The sequence below is a fragment of the Corythoichthys intestinalis genome, chromosome 21, assembly GCF_030265065.1.
Source record: "Corythoichthys intestinalis isolate RoL2023-P3 chromosome 21, ASM3026506v1, whole genome shotgun sequence".
NCBI classification, from domain to species: domain Eukaryota; kingdom Metazoa; phylum Chordata; class Actinopteri; order Syngnathiformes; family Syngnathidae; genus Corythoichthys; species Corythoichthys intestinalis.
In genome coordinates this window covers 28547308-28568490 of record NC_080415.1, presented here as the reverse complement: position 1 = coordinate 28568490, position 21183 = coordinate 28547308, and the positions used below count along the sequence as shown (strand labels likewise).

Genomic DNA, 21183 nt, shown 5'->3' with positions numbered 1-21183 from the left:
TTGCTAATGACTCCGACGTATTGGTTTTCTCTTCCATCTCTTTGTCCCTCTCTCTCATTCTCTCTCAGTGTGGTGAACAACGCCGTGAGGCACAACCCAGAGAGATGGGAGTGAGAAAGAGAGAGAGCACAGGAGTGGGGGACTGAGAGGTGGAAAAAAAAGAAATAGTCATAATTAAATCATTGGCTGCCATGAATGGCGAGACGTCCAATCCATTTGAACTGGGAGTGGATTGGACGTTTATCGCCGTGGTAGTTAATGAGTTAATACTTTTTTTGACGCAAGTTGAATTTTTAGGGTAAAAAAGTATCAGTGTTACTACTCTATGCAAGTGGAACCATATTTGGTTGCGGAAGTGGTTCTATATGTGCTCATTTAAACCTTTCAGGGACAGTGATCACTACAGTGGACATGTATTTAAAAGTTAATGGTAAGTCATTCACTGCAAGAGACAGTATGTGTTGTGGTAGTGAGTAAAAGAGGGAAATGGATATTAAAAAAAGTAATTGATGGCAATAGACATCCAATTGCTTCAACTGGGAGGGGCTGGAAGCGATTAGTCAAATGACCCGCAACGTGAATGTTTCCTACTGTTTGTTAAGCGTTTTAGCAGCCCGGGCGTCATTGCCCCTTTTTTTTTTTTTTTTTTAAACCTTTCATGTACGAATGATTTTTTTATACCCCTAAATGTTTTTTATAAATCTAATATAGAACAGGAATCTCAAACCTGAGGACCAGGTGCCAACTGCGGCCCATGGGAAACTATTTTACGGCCTCCGTTTGACATCCAATTTTAGTATTGCCCACATGTATTTTGCCTTCTCAGATACAATGAATGAATGGAGGGATACATTTTGTAAAACTAAAAAGTGATTTACATAGTAATCAATAACAAACAGAAATATAAAAATAAAAAATAAGACGAGTAATTAAAAAGTATACAAAAAGTTCAAATAAAATAGATTTATCGATTAAAACTTAAAACATTAAAACAAATGGTAATACAGTGATCCCTCACTTATTGCTGTCAATGGGGACCTGAACTGCCACTACTAACAGTCATGGTTGCCCAACTACATTCTTTTTCTTAACACGCCTAATTGAACACAACGCAGAACATGCTGAATACCATTTGCAGCCACCACTGACAGCCATTGTTGCCCAACTTCCCATCATGCATTTGGGCGGAGCAAGACACGTTCTTTTTCTTAACACGCCTAATAGAAGACAATGCAGAACATGATGTATACCATTTGCAGCCACCACTGACAGTCATGGTTGCCCAACTTCCCATCATGCATTTGGGCGGAAGAGTTAGGTCGCGACAGTATCATTCAGTGAAAGCACAACAAAAATAATATCCCTATCCCTCAAAAAAATAATGTCCACTAAAAGAAAAGCGACGTGGCTAAAAACGAAAATATTAAGAGGGGTTTTAATCTAAAATTACTATAACTTGTACTCAAATTTTATCTTTTAAGAACTACAAGTCTTTCTATCCGTGGATCCCTTTAACAGAAAGAATGTTAATAATGTTACTGCCATCTTGTGGATTTGTTTGCCTACTTGTGGATTTGTTATATTAAACAAATACAGTACATATGTATGTACAATATGTTGAATGTTTATGTCCGTCTTGTGTCTTATCTTTCCATTCCAACAGTAATTTACAGAAAAATATGGCGCATTTTAGAGATGATTTGAATTTGGATTAATTACGATTAATTAATTTTTAAGCTGTGATTAACTCGATTAAAATTTTTAATCATATATATATATATATTTAATATCAATAAGTGTCTAAAACCCTATAAATGCATAAATGCATATGTTATCATTAGAACATTGATGAATAGCTTGAAACATGTAGATATTAGTAATATACTTTGCGCTTTGAAGTACTGGTGTAAGTGTACATACATACGTAGATGTAAATAAAATGTACATGAATGTTTTTTTTTAAACTCTTTTTATTCTTATAAGAAAAGATACAACAAGATTAAAAAAAAAAAAAAAAGGCGATGCACTTAGGGCACGAAAGTTAAGCTGCGAAGAAGAAGGGATCACTGTAAATGCAGAAAAAACGTGAATGATTTTTTAGGGAAAGTGAAAGTTTCTAATGTGAGTTTATTCATGACTCACTAGCTGATACTGATGGTGAGAGACATTTGTTGTCAAATAGGTGTTTTCAATGTCAACTTCCTTCTTTTACTAACTACAACAATTTAGCTAAGCTGGCACTGAATGACTTAAAGAGCATATGACACGAGAAAAAAAGTCTTAAATGGCATTATTATGTGAATTAGAATCATATTTTGAGACGATTCGACTATATACAACAATTTAGCAAAGCGCAGATGACGAGAAATTAGTCTTTTAATCTGCCGGTTAGCCACGCCTACAATTATAGGGCTTTAGCGTCCCCAACAGGTGGATGACGTCAGCGGTAGACTAGGCTCATCGGTTTTACTATTCAGCCCATTGAGGGGGAATTGTTCAGAACGAGGAAAACGCGACGAAGAGAGCTGCAAAATGTCATTGTTTCAGTCTCTCTACTCCCAATATTTTTACAGGATATTCTTTTTATCCAAGTATTTTTCCCCAATAGCTATATAAATGGCTTGAGAAGGACCAGTCAGCCCGTCGAGGGGGAACTATTCACAATGAGGAAAACGAGACGAAGAGAGCGGCAAAATGTCATTGTTTCTGTCTCTTTACTTCAATATTTTTACAGGATATTCTTTTTACCCAAGTACTTTCCCAAATTGCTAAATAAATGGCATGGTCATGACAAATAACAATCTTGTGCTAAATGGAATATAAAATAATAAAAATCCATTTATTCAAGACGACATGGCAAAATTACTCCATAATGGTCAAAACAGTCGACTTCACCTTTACTGTCACACCTCCCGAACGATATTTTATGACACCTAAATCGGACATATGTAATTTCCCTTCCCCGGCTTCGGAGAATGTAAACAGACCAGAAGGAGTGACAGCTAGCCGACATGCTAACCCGAACCGAGGGATGTTTCAAAGTCTTCGAAGTGGAAAATCACACATAACTAGCCTGGATTATTTGACATGACGACCCGGTTGTCGAGTTTCTTTGCGGATCGGCAAACCGCCCGGCGGAGAGCAATTTACATTTCGTTCCCTGGAGGAGGGTGGCCGGAATTGTTGTGCAGCTAACGTGCTAACAGCTAACTGCTAATGAGCATGAGGATAGCGTTTTACATGCCTATCAATGATCAAACGTAAGTAGTCCTTTATTTAAAGGAATTTTATAGTGTTTACTTTGTAATCACTGTATTCGTATTTGACATAATACAAAACAAGATGTTTACTCACTTCCTTGTAAGTCCAATGGTCCCACAGTAAATATCCACGGTGAATGGGAACCTTTTGAAACTCCAAAAAGGCGCATACGCCTCTCCCGCATACAGAATGATTTTTCTGCAGCCGTTTGGCTGGCGTGATGCAAAAAATAAAAGTACTAATCCGCAAAATCAGCTGAATCCTTCGTCCTCATACACAACAGTACACTGTATAGTGAAGAGAACGTCTTCTACCGTACACGTCACAGCGCCCTCCTCCTCAATGCAAGACCGAAGCCGGAAGTCACTCATTTTCATGGCGCGGGATTCAAAAAACTAAATAAATATAGCGATCGCTTCCACACACATCCAAGCGGTCCATATCATTCAGGGGCATAAAATACCGCGTGTATTATGAAATAAACATGCTTTTTCGTGTCACAGGCACTTTAAGCCAGTGATAACTTTTGAACACATGACCACTCTTCCTGAGAGAGTTAAAAAAAAAAATAAGAGTGCAAACTAGCTTTGTAGCTCATGCCAGTTTACAGTGCTGGCCAAAAGTATCAGCACCCCTTCAATTCTGTCAAATAATGCTCAATTTCTCCCAGAAAATGATTGCAATTACAAATGCCTTGGTAGTAATATGTTCATTTATTTTGCTTGCAATGAAAAAACACAAAAGAGAACAGGAAAAAAATAAATTATTATACTTTTACACAAAATTCCAAAAATGAGCAGAACAAAGGTATTGGCACCCTCAGCCTAATACTTGGTAGCACAACCTTTACACAAAATAACTGCGAGCAACCGCTTCCGGTAACCATCATTCAGTTTCTTAAATGTTCTGCTGGAATTTTAGACCATTGTTCTTTGGCCAACTGCTTCAGGTCTCTGAGATTTGAAGGGTGCCTTCTCCAAACTGCCATTTTCAGATCTCTCCACAGGTGTTTTATGGGATTCAGGTTTGGACTCAATTGCTGGCCACTTTGGAAGTCTCCAGTGCTTTCTCTCAAACAATTTTCTAGTCCTCTTTGAATTGTGTTTTGGGTCATTGTCCTGCTTGAAGACCCATGACCTCTGAGGGAGACCCAACTTTCTCACACTGGGCCCTACATTATGCTGCAAAATTTGTTGGTAGTCTTCAGACTTCATGATTCCATGCACACGGTCAAGCAGTCCAGTGCCAGAGTCGGCAAAGCAACCCCAAAACACCAGGAAACCGCCGCCATGTTTGACTGTGGGGACCGTGCTCTTTTCTTTGAAGACGTTTTTTTTTTCCTGTAAACTCTATGTTGAGGCCTTTTCCCAAAAAGCTCTACTTTTGTCTCATTTGACTAGAGAACATTCTTCCAAAACGTTTTTGGCTTTCTCAGGTAAGTTTTGGCAAACTCCAGCCTGATTTTTTAATGTCTCTGGGTCAGAAGTGGGGTGTTCCTGGGTACGCTACCATAGAGTCCCTTTTCATTCAGACTCAGACTGATAGTACGGGTTGACACTGTTGTACTCTGACTGCAGGACAGCTTGAACTTGTTTGGATGTGAGTCGAGATTCTTTATCCACCACCCGCACAATCTTTCGTTGAAATCTCTTGTCAAGTTTTCTTTTCTGTCCTCATCTAGGGAGGTTAGCCACAGTGACAGGGGCTTTACACTCATTGATGACACTGCGCATGGTAGACACAGGCACATTCAGGTGTTTGGAGCCTTGAGATTGCCCATGCTTGCTCACAATTTTGCTCCTCAAGTCCTCAGACAGTTCTTTGGTCTTCTTTCTTTTCTCCATGCTCAATGTGGTACACACAAGGACACAGGACAGAGGTGGAGTCAACTTTAATCCATTTTAACTGGCTGCAGGTCTGATTTAAATATTGCCACCACCTGTTATGTGCTACAGTTAAGTAACAAGAGCTGTTAATTACAGAAATTAGAGAAGCATCACATGGTTTTTCAAAGGGTGCCAAAACTTTTTGGAGTTTTGTGTAAAATTATAATGATTTAATTATGTTTTCCATTCTCTTTTGTGTTTTTTCAGTGTGAGCAAAATAAATTAAGATAATACTACCAAAGCATTTATAATTGCAATCATTTTCTGGGAGAAATTGAGCAATATCTGACAGAATTGCAGGGGTGCCAATACTTTTGGCCAGCACTGTATGTGGAATACTGTACTTGATGAATCTGTCAGCCTCATATGTGCGTTTTGCGCCCCCTACAGGAGAGCGAGGCGTCTGCTGTCACGCTCGCAGCTGCGGCACGCTTGTAGACAACCATGTGAGCAGATCACCTTGCGAAGAGCATCCCAGGCGCCTCCTCCGCAGGGGCTGGTATTAGGGCCTCCGCACCCGCACCCCAGCTTGAGGATGCGGGGCCCCATCGTCATCCACGACTGAACGACACCGCCATCTTTTTCTCTCCTAACGTCAATGAGCCGCCATGCAATAGCAACACCTGACCCGACATTTTTTTTTTAGGTAAAACCAATCGAGTTGTACCACGTAAATTATCGGCGGTTTAATCCGTCAATGTGCACGAGTGTTTTTTAGTGGATGGACGTAAGAAGTTTTAGTCAACTGTGACTCGTGATGTTGGTTTGTATCATGTTTTTTGTTTTGAAAAACGGACAAATAGTTGATTCATTGGCTGCCATTGACAGAAATGAGCGTCTAATCCATTTGAGCTGGGTTTGCAGAGATTAAATTGATTAATTGTATGTCTATTGCCGTCAATGGCAGTAAATGGTTAGAAGACGTAGGAAATGGGTTGACTTGAAGTAGAATATTGGATTTGAAATCAGTTAAATTTCCCTTTAAATTAAAAATAATGATAATAAAAAAACTCATCTTCAGGCAGGTTGTGTTTAAATATGTACTATAGGACAAAATGACCAGTGACATCATTTGCATTAGCCATCATACAGTCGATAATGCTTGCATTTACAAATTTAAATTTTGAATTCATTCGCGTTTTTTCTTTTAAATCACAAAAAAATGTCGACTTACATGTCAATAACACTGCAAGCTAGTGCACTCATCTTTTCCCTGTCTTGGCCAGTTTTTATTTTTTTTAATTTGCAGACTATAAAAAATGTTACAGTAATAAAACGGGGTTCCAGATTTACCTTAGTTTATTTTTTTAATTGATGAAATTGTTTCATCAAAAAAAAAAAAAAAAAAAAAAAAAAAAAAAGGAAACAATATCAGGCATGATTTTGAGTTGACCACAATGGTCCTGTGATTTCTTCATTGAGAATGTGTTTTCTTGTCTGTATGTCACGTGTTAAACTCTGAATATGCCGATGACGCTCATAATAAAACAAACTCCCATCATCTCCCTCAGGATCTATTTTTGGCCTTTGGACCGTGCTCCCGAAATAGTTTTCCTGCAAATGAGAAACAGAAGGATAGGGTGAGAACCTGAAATAAGTGTAAGCTTTCGCCACGATTGCTGAAGAAAATGGTGTTTTCTGCAGTCACGCTTCTGGAACTGCTGAAAAATGTGAGTGAGACCAGAAGTTGGAGCAGCAAAATTGCATTTTTTTAAAGGATTAAATAGTATTTCAATAATGTTAAAGAAAGGATTTTTTTTTTTTTTTTTTTTGGGGGGATTATGATACCATCAATTTTGTGACGCGCACCAATCAATTCTGAATATCTACTTAGCTACATGTTTTCTGGTGGTCTGACAGCAAATTGGACAGGCAGTATTTTATTTTGTACAGAGGAAGATGATGTACGTGTAAAAAAAAAAAAGAACAATGTAGAGTACTTGAATGCAACTGAACTTGCTTTTAATCAGAAAGAAATTGCAAAGCCAGCTTTTAATTTAGTAAATCCAAGTTTCTGTCTGGAGTCTAAATTTTACTCATCAAACTAGTAATTCAATCACAATCGCTCCGTCAATTTGAATTTATGCCCTGCTTTTGATAAAGGAAGTGTAGATGTGTTATATTAAAATCAACTAACAGAAAAAAATAATTAGTTGCATCCTTATAAAAAATAAAAATCAACACAATTCACCCCCCCCCCCCGTTTTTTTTTTTTTTTTTTTTTTTAAACCGAGAAATAAAACATCAATTCCACAAGTATAAAATTCCTACTTTTGTCGCTGTTCTTGAACGCCGCTAAATTGTTACGTTTAAATTCGCCTGTGCCCGGAGGCACCAGAGAGTTTTCTTATATTTTTCTCCAATATTAAGCGTTTAAATCACCTTTAAATATCATTAGTGAACAAAAAACAGCTCCAGGTAAGAAGGAATGAAATCGAACTAACCAGAATTTGCGTTTTACAGAGGAAGACATACGTAATTGTAGGATTTCCTTTTTTAAAGGGAAGTATCTAAACACAGCACGACTGTGAGTGCTGCTTTCACGTCTCCCTGTTACGCCTGGCATTTTCTCCAGCTCTTTTGAACGTTTTTAGCCCAAAGACATACATTCAAGAGCTCTTTTTCCACAATATTCTCAGCATCCGTTATAAACCGTGTTTACGGGAGAATACCGTGAAGCTCCAGTGGCGCAATCGGTTAGCGCGCGGTACTTATAAGACAGTATTCAGCAGAGCAATGCCGAGGTTGTGAGTTCGAGCCTCACCTGGAGCACAGTTTTGATGCTCCTAAATTCAGATACGATCCTTTGAAGAATGTTAGGCCAGGTGTAAATCAGGAAAAGTGTCGATATGCTCCACAGTCAGTCACCATTCCAAATCAAATCCTCTATGGGCACATTATAAGATGTTCATCTAACTCATGAGGAAAATATTGTATTTAATAATACTGTAATTTGTTTTGGTTATAAATCCAAAATGGTTCATTATACTGTACGTCCCCTTTAAGAATAAGCCTGTCAAGATTTCTTTTTCAGCCGTCATACCTTTATGGCAAACCTTTGTTGTTGTAATGACCTGAATTTGCCGCTAGAGTGCAGTGTAACAACACCTGTCTAGTTTGATATTTAATTGTACCCCGCTTATTCGCGGTTGAAGACCTGTGGGTTTACACATTTGCTGAGTTCTTTTTAAACACTCATTTAAAGCAACTTTTCAACCTTTATAAAATTATATAATAACTAGGGCTGTCAAACGATTAAAATTTTTAATCGAGTTCATTACAGCTTAAAAATTAATTAATCGTAATTAATCGCAATTAATCGCAATTCAAACCATCTCTAAAATATGCCATATTTTTCTGTAAATTATATATGTATTCTGTAAATTAAATTGTTGGAATGGAAAGATCAGACACAAGATGGATATATACATTCAACATACGGTACATAAGGACTGTAGTGGGCATTTCACTCTACTGTCATCTAAATCTGTCTATGCTGTCCTCACTCCGAAGCGTCTACTTTTTCCATAGCTAGACAGCTAGTGAACGACGCCTTAATAATCAGACTTCTTCCTTTTTCATCTGATTTATTAATAAAATGGCCTCAAACCATTGTCCTCTTTAGACCGTCGTAAAACTACAAAAAAAAAGTACACAAGCATTGCATTAGCAACTACGTTAGCTTAGCACGCTATACAGGTTCACTAAACATAAACAAAAAGCGTCTCATACAAAAAAATATAACATTTCGCTTACTAACATAATATGTACATTCTTTACAACAACCATACTTACGGACAAATCTTGTCCAAGGATCATATAAGCACAACATTACAACGTAGGCGTCAGCCCGAGACGTCGTGCAGCCATATTGAACTGGCAAGAAAACAATAAACCATGTCGCAAAGCGACCGCAAGAGTTCGCTGTTAGACAGCCCAAAAAGCCTTGCGGTAAAACATACCAAAAGGCAGAATACTGTCTGAGCGGGACATGTGCGTTAATTGCGTCAAATATTTTAACGTGATTAATTTAAAAAATTAATTACCGCGCGTTAACGCGATAATTTTGACAGCCCTAATCATAACATTTGTGATAATATGTCGACTAACAACTAGTTGAAGGACACCTTTTTTATATCTTGAGGGGGTCTGTATCGCTTTCACCGGCACTAATTTTCGTTCAGGAGCGTGGCAGGAACCCTGCAGCTCAAAAAAAATAATCTGCAAACGTGCTGACTGCTTTACGACATACGTCACTTCCCCCTCTCCCTATTCATTATAAAGACGGAAGTCGATGGGAACGCTTTCACGCGAACTCGGCAAATGTGGCAGAGCAAAAAGAGACAAAAAGGTTTTTCTGAGGAGGAAAAAAAGAGAGGCTACCAGGATATACAGAATAAACATTGGCCTGGCTTTCACTCGAGTTTGGGTTGGAGGGGTTGTCACACTAAGCCACGTGGTTGCTAATCATCATATGCCATTGTTTAACCACAACTGGATTCATTACCCTATTACTATTCATCCTTCACACAGCCGCTGAAAACAGAAATGTTGTTCAATCCATCTGCAGCCGACCGGGAGATTGATTTTTGATTGATTGATGATTTTAACGACACTGCACGGTTGTACGCTGGTCCTCATGGGAAACGCAGTCTTCCTGAAAGGTCCACGGATAGAAAGACTTGTAGTTCTTAAAAGATAAACGTTACTTTAAGTAAAAATAATTTGATATTGTAACCTTTATATATATGTCGCCATTGTGGTTGACGTCGCAGGGCAGTGATGTCACACGGTTTCACTGCTGGGCTTCCTCAGTATGACTCTAGCGACATAAGCATGTCATCTGTTAAACCCTTTCAATTTGAACCCGAGAGGAACATTAATGAGCATCACAGCACTGTCAATTTTTCACAAAACGAGCAGCAAAAGCAAAATGAACAAGAAAGACGGGATGAAACGAGATGAGAGTAGGGGAAAAAATGGTGTTCTGCCAAAATCTGCTACACCGGTGAAACGTCCTACAAGAGGAAAATTTGGAAAAAAAAAAATAGACTGACACATTCAGCAAGTAAAAGGGGGTAAATTTCATGAAATTAATTCACTTAATAATGGTAGGGTCAATTCTATCCCTACAACATATCGGAAGACAATCGAAATTATCTATAAAATTGGAGTTATTACACTATATAATGCAAATCAGGTTGCTTAAAAGTTGGTGGGGACAGTTTGAGCATCCTGAAAAGTTGGTAGTGTTATGTCCCTATGCAAACCTATGCCCTTAATATCAACAATCTGCTTTGAAGCTGCCACAAGAAGACACAAGGTATGAGAGGGAAACACATGCAAGAAGTATTTTGAGGCAATGAAAAGGTAATAAAAGACTGAATAAAAACACAAATAGTAAGTACTCGCCGTTTTAAAGCTCAAGTGTTGGACGTCTCGCCGTGTAGAAGGAATTGCAGTAACCTGGTAGTTTCGTGAGTGAAAGTGACAATCTATGTCATCAACCCGAGCGTCCATTGCGCCCTCTTTAGGTCAAAACGTACTAAATATCATAGATTTTTAAATCAATGGCAATATTTTATGTGTTTCTAATAACATATTTTATTAAAAGAGAACAATTGTGGCTTATTAGATTCTGCAAGTCTCTAAATCCAAGGTTCACTTTAAAGCAAAACACTACTGCGTTTGTCAACCGGTGTCGCTAAAATCAACCAAAACTGAAAACCTACCAAGTGTCGCTTTAAACAAGAATTTTTAAGAATTTGGGGTTTAAAAAAATGTATTTTTTTTTCAATCCCTATCAGTTGTATGTGTTATATGCTGTTATGTACATCTTTTGTCTTCTTTCTGTATATGCGTTTTACTACCTTTGATGGGTTTTTAATAGAGATGTCCGCCGATCGATCGGGTCCGATCACGTCATTTTCAAAGTATCGGAATTGGCAAAATAATATCGGCCATGCCTTTTTTTAATGTATATATATATATATATATATATATATATATATATATATATATATATATAAATTAAATCGTTTTCTAATTGTATTTAACGTTACAGACATGTTACACTCCTCCAGAGTCTTTAGTTTAGGCTTAAGGTAGGGTTATCAAAAATATCCCCATAACGGCGGCAATTAATTTATTAAAAAATGTGTCACGTTAAAATTTTTAACGCAATTAATGTATGCACTGCACGACCCTCTCACTCATTGTCGCTCTCAATCTGTAATGATGCTGTTTCACCTATATAGAGAGATAAAAGGCAGCGCAAAATGAGTAGAGTGAATTTTGGCAGCCTTTGGGGCCTTTTTTTATTTGGCTAAAGCCTTGCAATCCCTCTCCCTATGATTAGAAATATCATGGGAAGCAATGTGGGGAAGCAAGGTGGCAACTGATCTTTGTGTTAACACCTTAAATTATTTCCCAACGCAGAGAAGATATATCAATTGGTAGCACGACGCACAGCCATGGTTCCACTTCCCATCATGCATTTGGGATGCCACAGTATCATTTACTGAAAGCTCAACAAATACACTAGATGGCAATATTTAGTCACAATATACAAAGTCACAAGTCTTTCTATCCGTGGATCCCTCTCACAGAAAGAATGTTAATAATGTAAATGCCATCTTGAGGCTTTATTGTCATAATAAACAAATACAGTACTTATGTACTGTATGTTGAATGTATATATTCGTCCGAGTTTTATTCATTTTTTTTCTTAATGCATTGCCAAAATGTATATGATCGGGGAAAATTACCGGGAATGATTGGAATTGAATCGGGAGCAAAAAAAAGCAATCGGATCGGCAGATACTCAAACTAAAACGATCGGATCGGGAGCAAAAAAACATGATCGGAACAACCCTAGTGAGAAATATGATAGGTAAAAATGTCAAACCTCCAGGACAGTAAATACTTCACAATATAAAAATCCAAAATGCAGATTGGCGTCAATACGACTAGCAGTAGGAGATTAAATCTTAAAAAAAAAAAAAAGAATAAACGTGTATATAAAGCTGTCATGTTGGATATCAGTGTGTGCGTGGGGTTTATCCGTTGTCATTTTGTGTTCCTCCCGCAGGATTAGACTCGGGTCTTGTTAATGAAAAACTCATCAGATATCAGAACGCGTCCCCAAGGAAGCAATTGGGGTGATGAGACAGGTCAGATTAAGACCTGATTTTTTTTTTCTTTTTAATAAGTGTGTGTGTATCTTTCAGACCCGAGTGGTATTTAATTTTCCAAGATGAGGGATTATCACTGGCAGAATTTGATCATTCCGCTCTGATCTCGCTGGATGTTCAATCACAGCTTATCCTGAATATTAAACTCTTGTTGTCTTTTGTCCCCCTTTTGACACACACACACACTTCTCATCCGCTAAAGTGGCCCGCTGAGCGATTGGTTGAGCCACCTGGTCTAACAAAAGGGGTCCCAAAAAAACTAAAGAGTAAATTAAAAAAAAAAAAGTGTTATGTCTAATCCGGACACACATACACACCCTGCTGTTAAATACCCCCACGAACGGACGGGAGGGGGTAACAAGGCCTCTTGATCTGCACTCTCATTTTCAGCCTGTCGCCACGACATCTGGGTCACGTCATTACTGCAATCTTCTGCTTGTTCATTCCCAGCTTTGCTAGGGCTTACAGTCGCACACGCACGCACACGGAAGGAATGGAACAGCTGGAAATGTCCCGAAAAAACGAAGACAAGAAATCCAGTCATTCGAGGTATAGACAAGTTTCCGAGGTACTTCCGCATTTCTGCTCGCGACTTCCATTTAACACTTTCTCCAACCGAAACAACAGTGGAGCTGGAGTGGCATCACTCATCAAAATCCCTCAAAAAAGACAATTTGGAAATGTCGCATCCATCTGCCATCATTAGGAAATGGGAGGACAACATGAAGAAATGGCCCCTCATAATGTTTTCGTTTTAATAAAATTTGTAAAATTTTCAATAAAAAAAAACAAACTAGTAGCTCGCCATTGTTGATGTCAATAAATACACAATGCTAATGGTGCATAAAATCAGTCGCACCCAAGCGGCAGCAGAGGGAGACAAAAAACACAAGTAACAAGTGGACATGACACTCTGCTGTCATTTTAATCTGTTTGAGCAGGGCATGTGCGTTAATTGTGTCAAATATTTTAACGTGATTAATGAAAAAAATTAATTACCGCCCGTTAACGCGATAACTTTGACAGCCCTAAATATAATATAATATAATATAATATAATATAATATAATATAATATAATATAATATAATATAATATAATATAATATAATATAATATAATATAATAATAACACTATTAATTAAATAGATAATAACCAAATAACCCTCTCTGGGTTCTTCACAGAAAAAAGCCGGGAAATAACGTTTTGTTCAGGGGGCCGGACCAAATATGGCTGCGGGCCGTAGTTTGGGGACCCCTGCTGTATACAGTCGAATCGTCTCAAAATATGATTCTAATTCACATAACAATGCTATTTAAGACTTTTTTTCTCCTGTCGTACGCACTTTAAATCAATAAAATAAAAACTAAGTTGTGGCGACTCTTCATGTCATGGCATGAATCTTAGCTGCCTCTTACATTCCTAACCATAAAAAGGGACAAATTCAGCAGCAGGATGGTGCTCCATCGCATACTTCGATCAAGATCCTCCAGGACTGGCCAGCCCAGTCACAAGACATGAACATCATTGAGCATGTCTGGGGTAGGATGAAAGAGGAAGCATGGAAGACGAAACCCAAGAATGTTGATGAACTCTGGGAGGCATGCGAGACTGCTTTCGTTGATGTTCCTGATGACTTTATCAATAAATGGTATGAATCCTTGCCGAAGCCCATGGAAGTCACACAAAATATTAAATTTGCATCTCACAGCAACACTACTTAATTCGCTTATGTTATGTAAAATATTTTTGTATTTGAAGTACATTTTTTGTTCAATTTTCAGACTACTTTCTGTAGGCGACAAAACTTTTGTCTTGCCAAAATTTGACCTTTATGTCTTCATTAAATGATAAATCTCTTTTCAGTGAAACAAATATATTTTTGTACATTGAACATCATTTGGGAGGGTCTTAGCTTGCATATGAGCCATTTCTGAAACCGATTGAATAATTAAAAGTCAGGTTATTGGCAATTTAAACATTTTAAAACATCTTGAAATGTTCACCGGAAGTATGTTTGCTAAACCGCTAACCGTAAGCTTTACACTCCGCAAAAAGTCATTGCATGTGGTGTCAGTGTTAATAGAAATTTTTTCATGCTGTTTTCCAGTGATTTTTCATGTTTGAAGTGTCACGTTTTAACCACAAGTTTGCGTTTTGGAGAAGACTGCTAATGTTTTATAGCAGGCTAAAGTAGGTTGTCTTTTTTCACCATTAGCCTCAAAGTGGCAAAGCTAACATTTACAGTGTTTAAGATAGATGTGTTTCCTTATTTTGAATGTCTGAGGTTTAATTCTACGGCGTGTTGATGACCAATAAACATCTGTGAAAGAAACTGAAGTCTCATATGCAATCAGCACGCACGCTAAAATGTATGCACGCACGCGCGCGCGGGGTGATGAAACGCAGCCGTGAAAATTACGGCCTTCATTTTTATTTACCGATCAATTGACTCATTGCATATCGTGACAGGCTTAGCAACTTCAATAAAACGTGTCGTTAGTTAGTTAGATGGACTTACGATCTGCCAGCTTGTAATTGTCTCCTGTCATCTTCCAAAATTACAACTGGGTGACAGCGCTTTAGGTGTTCAGTCACGGCCGACGTGCAGCCAAGCTTGGCATTGAAGAGACAGGACACAACAGTGTACCCTACTTCGTTTCGTTGAAATGAGTTAATGTTTTGGCCACTTTTGTGCGCTTTTTTTTTTTGGGGGCTTTGTGCCGCTTTCCCCGCTTGCATACCAAGCGTCCGACATAAAAAAAAAAAATTAAAAAAAATCTCCCGACCAACCCCTCCCCCCAAAAAATTTCTCCTCGGATCTACACATTTCATTTTGGTCACCCTTTTTGGGTGAGAGATTTTCATTCCTGAAAAAGTACAGATACATGCTGTAAAGTGTAGTGTACTAAAAAAAGTACAACTTCATATTTGTGCACAAGTTAAGTACAGATACACAAAAATATACTTAAGTACGGTAACTTCGTTTCATTTCACCACTGCGGGGCCCCAGGCAACTGCTTGGATTTCCTGTCCGCTAGCCCCGCCTCTGACTGCCATTGACGCGATCGACATCCAAACTGTCCCCCAGTTCAAATGAATTCGACGTCTGTCACCACCCCACCTTAAGCCAAACCTCTTGTATGTCTTTACAATGTAGACAGCAGTGATTACATGATGTGTCTACATGATAAACCAGGCGGGGCTCAATGTTCAAAGTGTAGCAATGCAAGCAACTTTACACGCTTCGAAAAGACAGTCAATTATCTTTTATCTTGATTTTATTCACCTTTGAGGGCCGGTTTTCAAACCGCACCTTCAAGAGGACTGACGTTCCTCCCCGTTTTGAGCTCCGCCTTTCCGGGGCACCCAAGTGACATCAAACGAGCGCGTAACTTAGTGTCAGCCAATAGACCAATAAAAGCGTGGCATCCAGCTAATTGACACGGAAACCAGCAAATTAGCTTACGTCTTGGCCTCGTGGATTTTTCCACCAATGAGCGAGCCCGTAGCCAAAAATAACACCTCCTCTTGTTCAGCACCCAAAGTCGAAGGAAAGCTCTGCTTGTGGGCCTCTCAATGGAGGAAAGTACTTCATTTGTCTCTCTTGTATAACATTGCCCACTTCCCAGTCCCCCTGTTTTTTTTTGTTTTGTTTTTCTAAAACATTAACTGCTGAGGGGGTGACCGAAGTAGCGTCAAACATGAGTAAAAATCAACGCCATCCAAGCAGGGAACCACCGAGAGAGGATTTAACGCCGCTCGTCTGAAGCCAACCTCGAATTATTATTATTTCTCCCCCTCCCTCAACTCTCCTTCTCGGTCAAATAAGGAAACTCATCTTGGCGCTAGCTCCACAGAGAAGCTTCTAGAGGCCTTTTCGTCGACGCCAATCCAGCCGAGATTGGACCCGGACTCGCGGAGCGACGGGAAAACGTAAGTAGCCCTTGCTAAGTCGGAGTATATGTGTGTGCGCGTGCTAGCGCTTAGCATGAGCACGCAACACTTGCTAGGCCTTAACCCACCATAATGGGGTCTATATAAGTTAATTCTTTGCGAATTGTTCATCGTTTAATCGCGCAAATGTGCGTTAGATAAACGTAAACGTGTGCGTTTGAACGTTGCGGCCTAGTAGAGCGTCAAAAGCCTTTGGCGACAAGTTTTCAAAGTATTCGCCGTCATAAACAGCACGGACGCTCCAAAGCGGTTTTATTTGGAAATACTCGTAAGTGTGACGCAAAGCCGGCAATATGGCTTATTTTGTGGGGGCAACATATAAAGGCTATTACTAAAAGAGGTTTAGGTGGACTCCCTTGTCATTACCTTGCAATGGTTAGCATGTTAGCTTAGCCGCCGGCTTGGAACACTGCACAAATTACACTAGCGTTGACACAATGTCAAAAATCACATGAGTGCCTTCACTTACGAGTTGGATTCGTATCCCAAATCAGTTTCCACATTCAAATGAATTGAAATGAGAAATAATGGAGTCGACCCAAGCATACAGTTTGGGACCAAACCTATTAATGTTTTTCAAGTATTTTTAAATAAATAAAAAAAATGGATAGGCAACTAACACCTGGAAACACTTATTACAAGTTGATCTCCACTTATTCAATTCTTTTTGGGGTTAAAGTAATATTTACTGTATTCTCAATAAGTCATATACATTTTTCATGACACAGCCACACAAGACACAAAACTACTATAAATACTGTATTCATAATCGTCCAACACTACTTCTCATGTACCTCTGAAACTGAAACATGATTTGAAAATTGAAATGTTCCCGTTTCCCATCCGTGGAAAATCTGCTCCAAATATCGATTATCTGCAACTTAACAGCTAATAGACAGCAGGTTATTTGTAACTGCCAGTCAAATGCATAATTTTTTAAACTTTTTGTTTGTATAGATGTACAATATTAGACTACATATTTGATTTTGTGAATTAGCAATGACTTTTTCCTCTTAATTTGATGAGCAGCGTACAAAAATTCGAAGCCAAATGCCACGTGTCATACGCTAACTCGCTGCCATATATTCTGTTTATATATTTAGCGACACGTTACATTATACATTACATGCATCTCAAGACCCTTTTATAGGGCGAGTTGTGCGAGGTGAGTGAATTGCAGCTGGACATTTTAGTAGTTTTAGTACCATTGGCAGGATAGAAGTCTACTCTGTAAAATAAAATTACTTTGTAGTGCCATGAGCTACCAAATAGTTGAAAGTATTATTCTTACAGTACGTTTGCGAATTATGCTTTATTGCCATTGACTTGAATAGGTTGGACGTCTATCACCGTCAATGGCAACAGTTCATGTTGACCTTAATAACGGCCAATGTCACAGTTTTACAATTTTTTGTGTACTTCTTTATTTCTTTATTTTTTTAAGTGGTCGTTTTAAAGAATGAAACATGAAACTCGAGTAGACATTTTATCTGGCTATGAAGTAAATATTATATTAACATTAGCAACACTGAATGCCTGATTACTCTCGCGAACAACAATATATATTGTTGTCAGTATTAGAGGCGTGCGAAATTTCCGATTCTTAGATTATTCGCGATTCGGCCGTGGAAGATTCGAGAAAAGATTGTCAAACATCCAAATTCCAATTATTTAATTATACCAGGTAAAGAGGAAGTAAAACACAGTGAGTGCGGTCTTCAGGACGCAATCAGGAACGGACTGAGAGTAAATATCATGTTCAACTCATGCCGCTTGATAAAAAAACAATAATACCTGACTGTGGCCGACAGCCGCTACAAACAACGCCCACTTGCTAGTTGCTACAAACATACGGCCACATAATGCTACGGTAGAGATGACATATATATATAGAACTAGATGCGAAATGACAGACAACGGCGGCGGCGTTAGAACATGTATAGAGGACTAGATGCAAAATGACAGACTTGCCGGAGTTGGTAAACAGCCGCCATCTTAAAGCAGTAGACTTTTCTGGAAGGCTGTTGTAGCGAACCTAATTAACGTTTTATCTAAAATGCTCCTAAATAGGCAAAATCTTCATCTTTAAAACAGTTTTAAAACTTTCATTTGTCGAAAGTAGACAGAAGGGAAATTATGGAATAACTGGAGCAATTTTAACAATGTTAACGGTTGATTCACAACATTAAATTAATTAAATGTAGTTTAAAGCTGCTGATACAGAATGGGGAATTGAGTATTTTATTTACTGTTTTCAACTGTTAACTTGATAGTGAAATAGTAGTTTGGTTTAGTCTGAGAGGATTTTTGAATAATTTTGGAACTAATGTACAAAACGTTAAAAGCGGGGGGGAAGGGGGTGTCGTACCGTAGCCTCTGAATCATAATCGAATCATTAGGTGCCCCACGATTCCCACCTCTAATAATAATAGTAATAATAATAATAACAATACCTGCAATGATGTAACGAATCGGGTTCTAATGTGGCGGATGTGTTTTGCATGGTGTACCTGAGCGTGGCTGACTTGACAGAGTGAGAGAGGACTTTTTACTTTTCATGTTCAGCTGCGGCGGACAGAAGGCATGTTGTATTGCACATGTTCGGAAATAGATGAGTAAAGACCTGACGAAGCTGGCGTTTTTTTTTTTTTTTTTTTTTGGTGACGTTACCACAATAATAATTGTCACCTTATAAAGACGGGCAAACGGAGGTCGGATGAGGACTGTCGAGATCGTAGACATTCTACGGCCGTATTGTCGAGCCAGTTCACGGATGCGCACACCACGCTTATATTTTTCTATCATTTCCATCTTCATTTCAATGGCAAGCCTCACGTTTATCCTTTTTTCACCACCTGCACTAACATTCTTGGAGCCCATGTTGATTTCTCTCTCACAAGAAAATCCGCCGTCTTGCGGGAAAACGAGCATGTCGTCGGAAGTAGAAACAAATGGCGAGTCAAATTTTACATCGTATGTCGAAGCGATCGTATGTCGAAGCGGTCGTATGTCGAGGTACCACTGTAACCTATTTTTGGCAGCCTAATTTGATATAACTTTTTTGTAGTGTACAAAAATTCAATTCAATTCAATTCAATTTTATTTGTATAGCCCTGGATCACAACAACGTTGTCTCAAAGGGCTTTGCAGAGGCAGTATGATGCACAATCAGAAACAGCAAATGAAGCAACAAAGATGAATAAATAAATTCAAGTCCTGAGTATCCCCCATCCTTAGACCCTTCATGTCGGCAAGGAAAAACTCCAAAAACTCCAGAGTCTTCGGGAGAAAATGAGAAACCTTGGGGAGTACCACAGTCAGGAGAGATCCACTCCCAGGACGGATAGACAGGAAGCCCCAGGACCGCTAATGGGAATTAGCAGACGAAGTTACAGTCCGTAAAGATGCAGTGGAGTAAAGGAACAAGAAGGGGTCCAAAAAGCATCCCCTCGTGTTTTACAGTTGTTTGTGAGTGTTACCGAGGCATTTGTGTGCGCCAATTTTTGTGAGTGAATGGCGTATTCCATTGTGTGTTAACATTAAGCTAGTTTTTCAAATGCCCTCTTTACTCATTCACTCGCAGCCATTTTCACCGGTGCAGCCCCCTTCACTCCCGGCTGTTTTAATGGATTTTGACTGATTTTGCAAGGCCCGCAGAAAATTCTGTTCAATTGCTATATAAACATGGAACCCACCAAAAGAAAGATTAGAGTCTCTTCTTTCAGCAGGAAAAAAAAGTTAGTTCATATCTTTTTCCATTCTTTAGAAATCAGCATTAGAAAATAGCTTAGTTTGAGCAATTTTCCAATTTCTGCTGAAAAAAGAGAAATTGAGGTTTTTGTGAAAGCATACATTTCAAACATAACTTTGACTTTAACACAGCTATTTTTTGCTTTAGTTACATCCCAAACATTTGAAATAATGTTTTCTTTTTACAAAAAAACAAAAACAACAAGACAAATAGAGCTTTTGATAGCAAAGTAACAATTTATTTACACATAACACAGTCGGGGTAAACTTTTCCCTCATCGCCGCCTGTCTCTGCTCGGCGAGCAGCATGGACTCAATGGCATCGTTCGCTGCGCTAGTGGTCCCGGTCGTTCTGCTCAGTTGTCCGCCGCCTGGCATCGTGGACGCCCATTCGGTCGTCTTTCGGCGGCGCCCTGGCCGTGTGGTCCGGCCGTTTGTTCCGTTATATCGGGTTGCGGGTCTTACCAAATGCGCTACTGCCCTCCAGTGGCCAGTTTTATTGCTTTAAAATGGATTTTCAGCGTTGTGCTTTGGAGCTATGTTGAATCAGAACCCAGCGATGTCTCTTGTGAAAAAAATTGTAAAAGACGTATAAATACGTCTTTGGGACAAGACAATGAAACAATTAAAAATAGAATGTATTTATATGTTTTTGGGAAGAAATGAGTTAATGTATTTCAGTGCAAAATGTGTGTAATTTGTGTGTTTTTAGCTTTACAGTTTACCTCACTTGTAGTGTAATATACTGCGAGCAAACTAGGAATATTGAGTTGTTAAGATAGTCAGTTTGCTGCTGCATATGATGGATTAAATTAGGGCTGCAGCTATAGATTATTTAAGTAGTCGATTAATCGATGAACTAGTTTGAATAATCAAGTAATCGGATAAGAAACATGAAAAATCAAAATACCTGAGCTGAGCCTCAAACGGTATAGAAAATTAATTATTGAGGATCTATGTACAACAAAAGAAAAATTGGCTAACTTGCATAGCAAATGTCCGCTAGCTTAAATGCTATAAAGTTCTAACGTTTTTTTACAATGTTCTTAAGAAATGGTTCAGACACATATTCCCACAAAAACGGCAACTATATTTATAAACTTATTTACGAATGCGTTAAAAAAACATTAGCTCAAAC

The 21183-nt window shown here is 38.7% G+C and overlaps 2 protein-coding genes and 1 non-coding gene across 6 annotated transcripts in view; all 3 read left to right on the top strand.

Annotated features, from left to right (window-relative positions):
• The window catches only part of mta3 (metastasis associated 1 family, member 3), a 35595-nt gene extending 28689 nt beyond the window's left edge, over positions 1-6906 (top strand). The window contains exons 19-20 of one of the 3 annotated variants that reach the window (XM_057826461.1): positions 69-149; positions 5538-5685. In XM_057826461.1, the coding sequence (XP_057682444.1) occupies positions 69-114 (46 nt within the window). In that variant the 3' untranslated portion in view covers positions 115-149; positions 5538-5685. Of the gene's footprint in view, positions 1-68; positions 150-5537 lie in introns of all 3 variants that reach the window. The other 2 variants (XM_057826460.1, XM_057826462.1) reach the window with 2 other exon arrangements.
• A 919-nt stretch (positions 6907-7825) lies between these two features.
• On the top strand, positions 7826-7919 carry trnai-uau (transfer RNA isoleucine (anticodon UAU)). The gene is made up of 2 exons: positions 7826-7863; positions 7884-7919. It is a non-coding gene; the product is annotated as a tRNA-Ile (tRNA).
• Positions 7920-15855: 7936 nt separating this feature from the next.
• The window catches only part of ppm1bb (protein phosphatase, Mg2+/Mn2+ dependent, 1Bb), a 29192-nt gene continuing 23864 nt past the window's right edge, over positions 15856-21183 (top strand). The window contains exon 1 of one of the 2 annotated variants that reach the window (XM_057826740.1): positions 15856-16274. The gene's annotated coding sequence lies outside the window, so the exon portion shown is untranslated. The remainder of the gene's footprint in view (positions 16275-21183) is intronic. The other variant, XM_057826741.1, reaches the window with a different exon arrangement.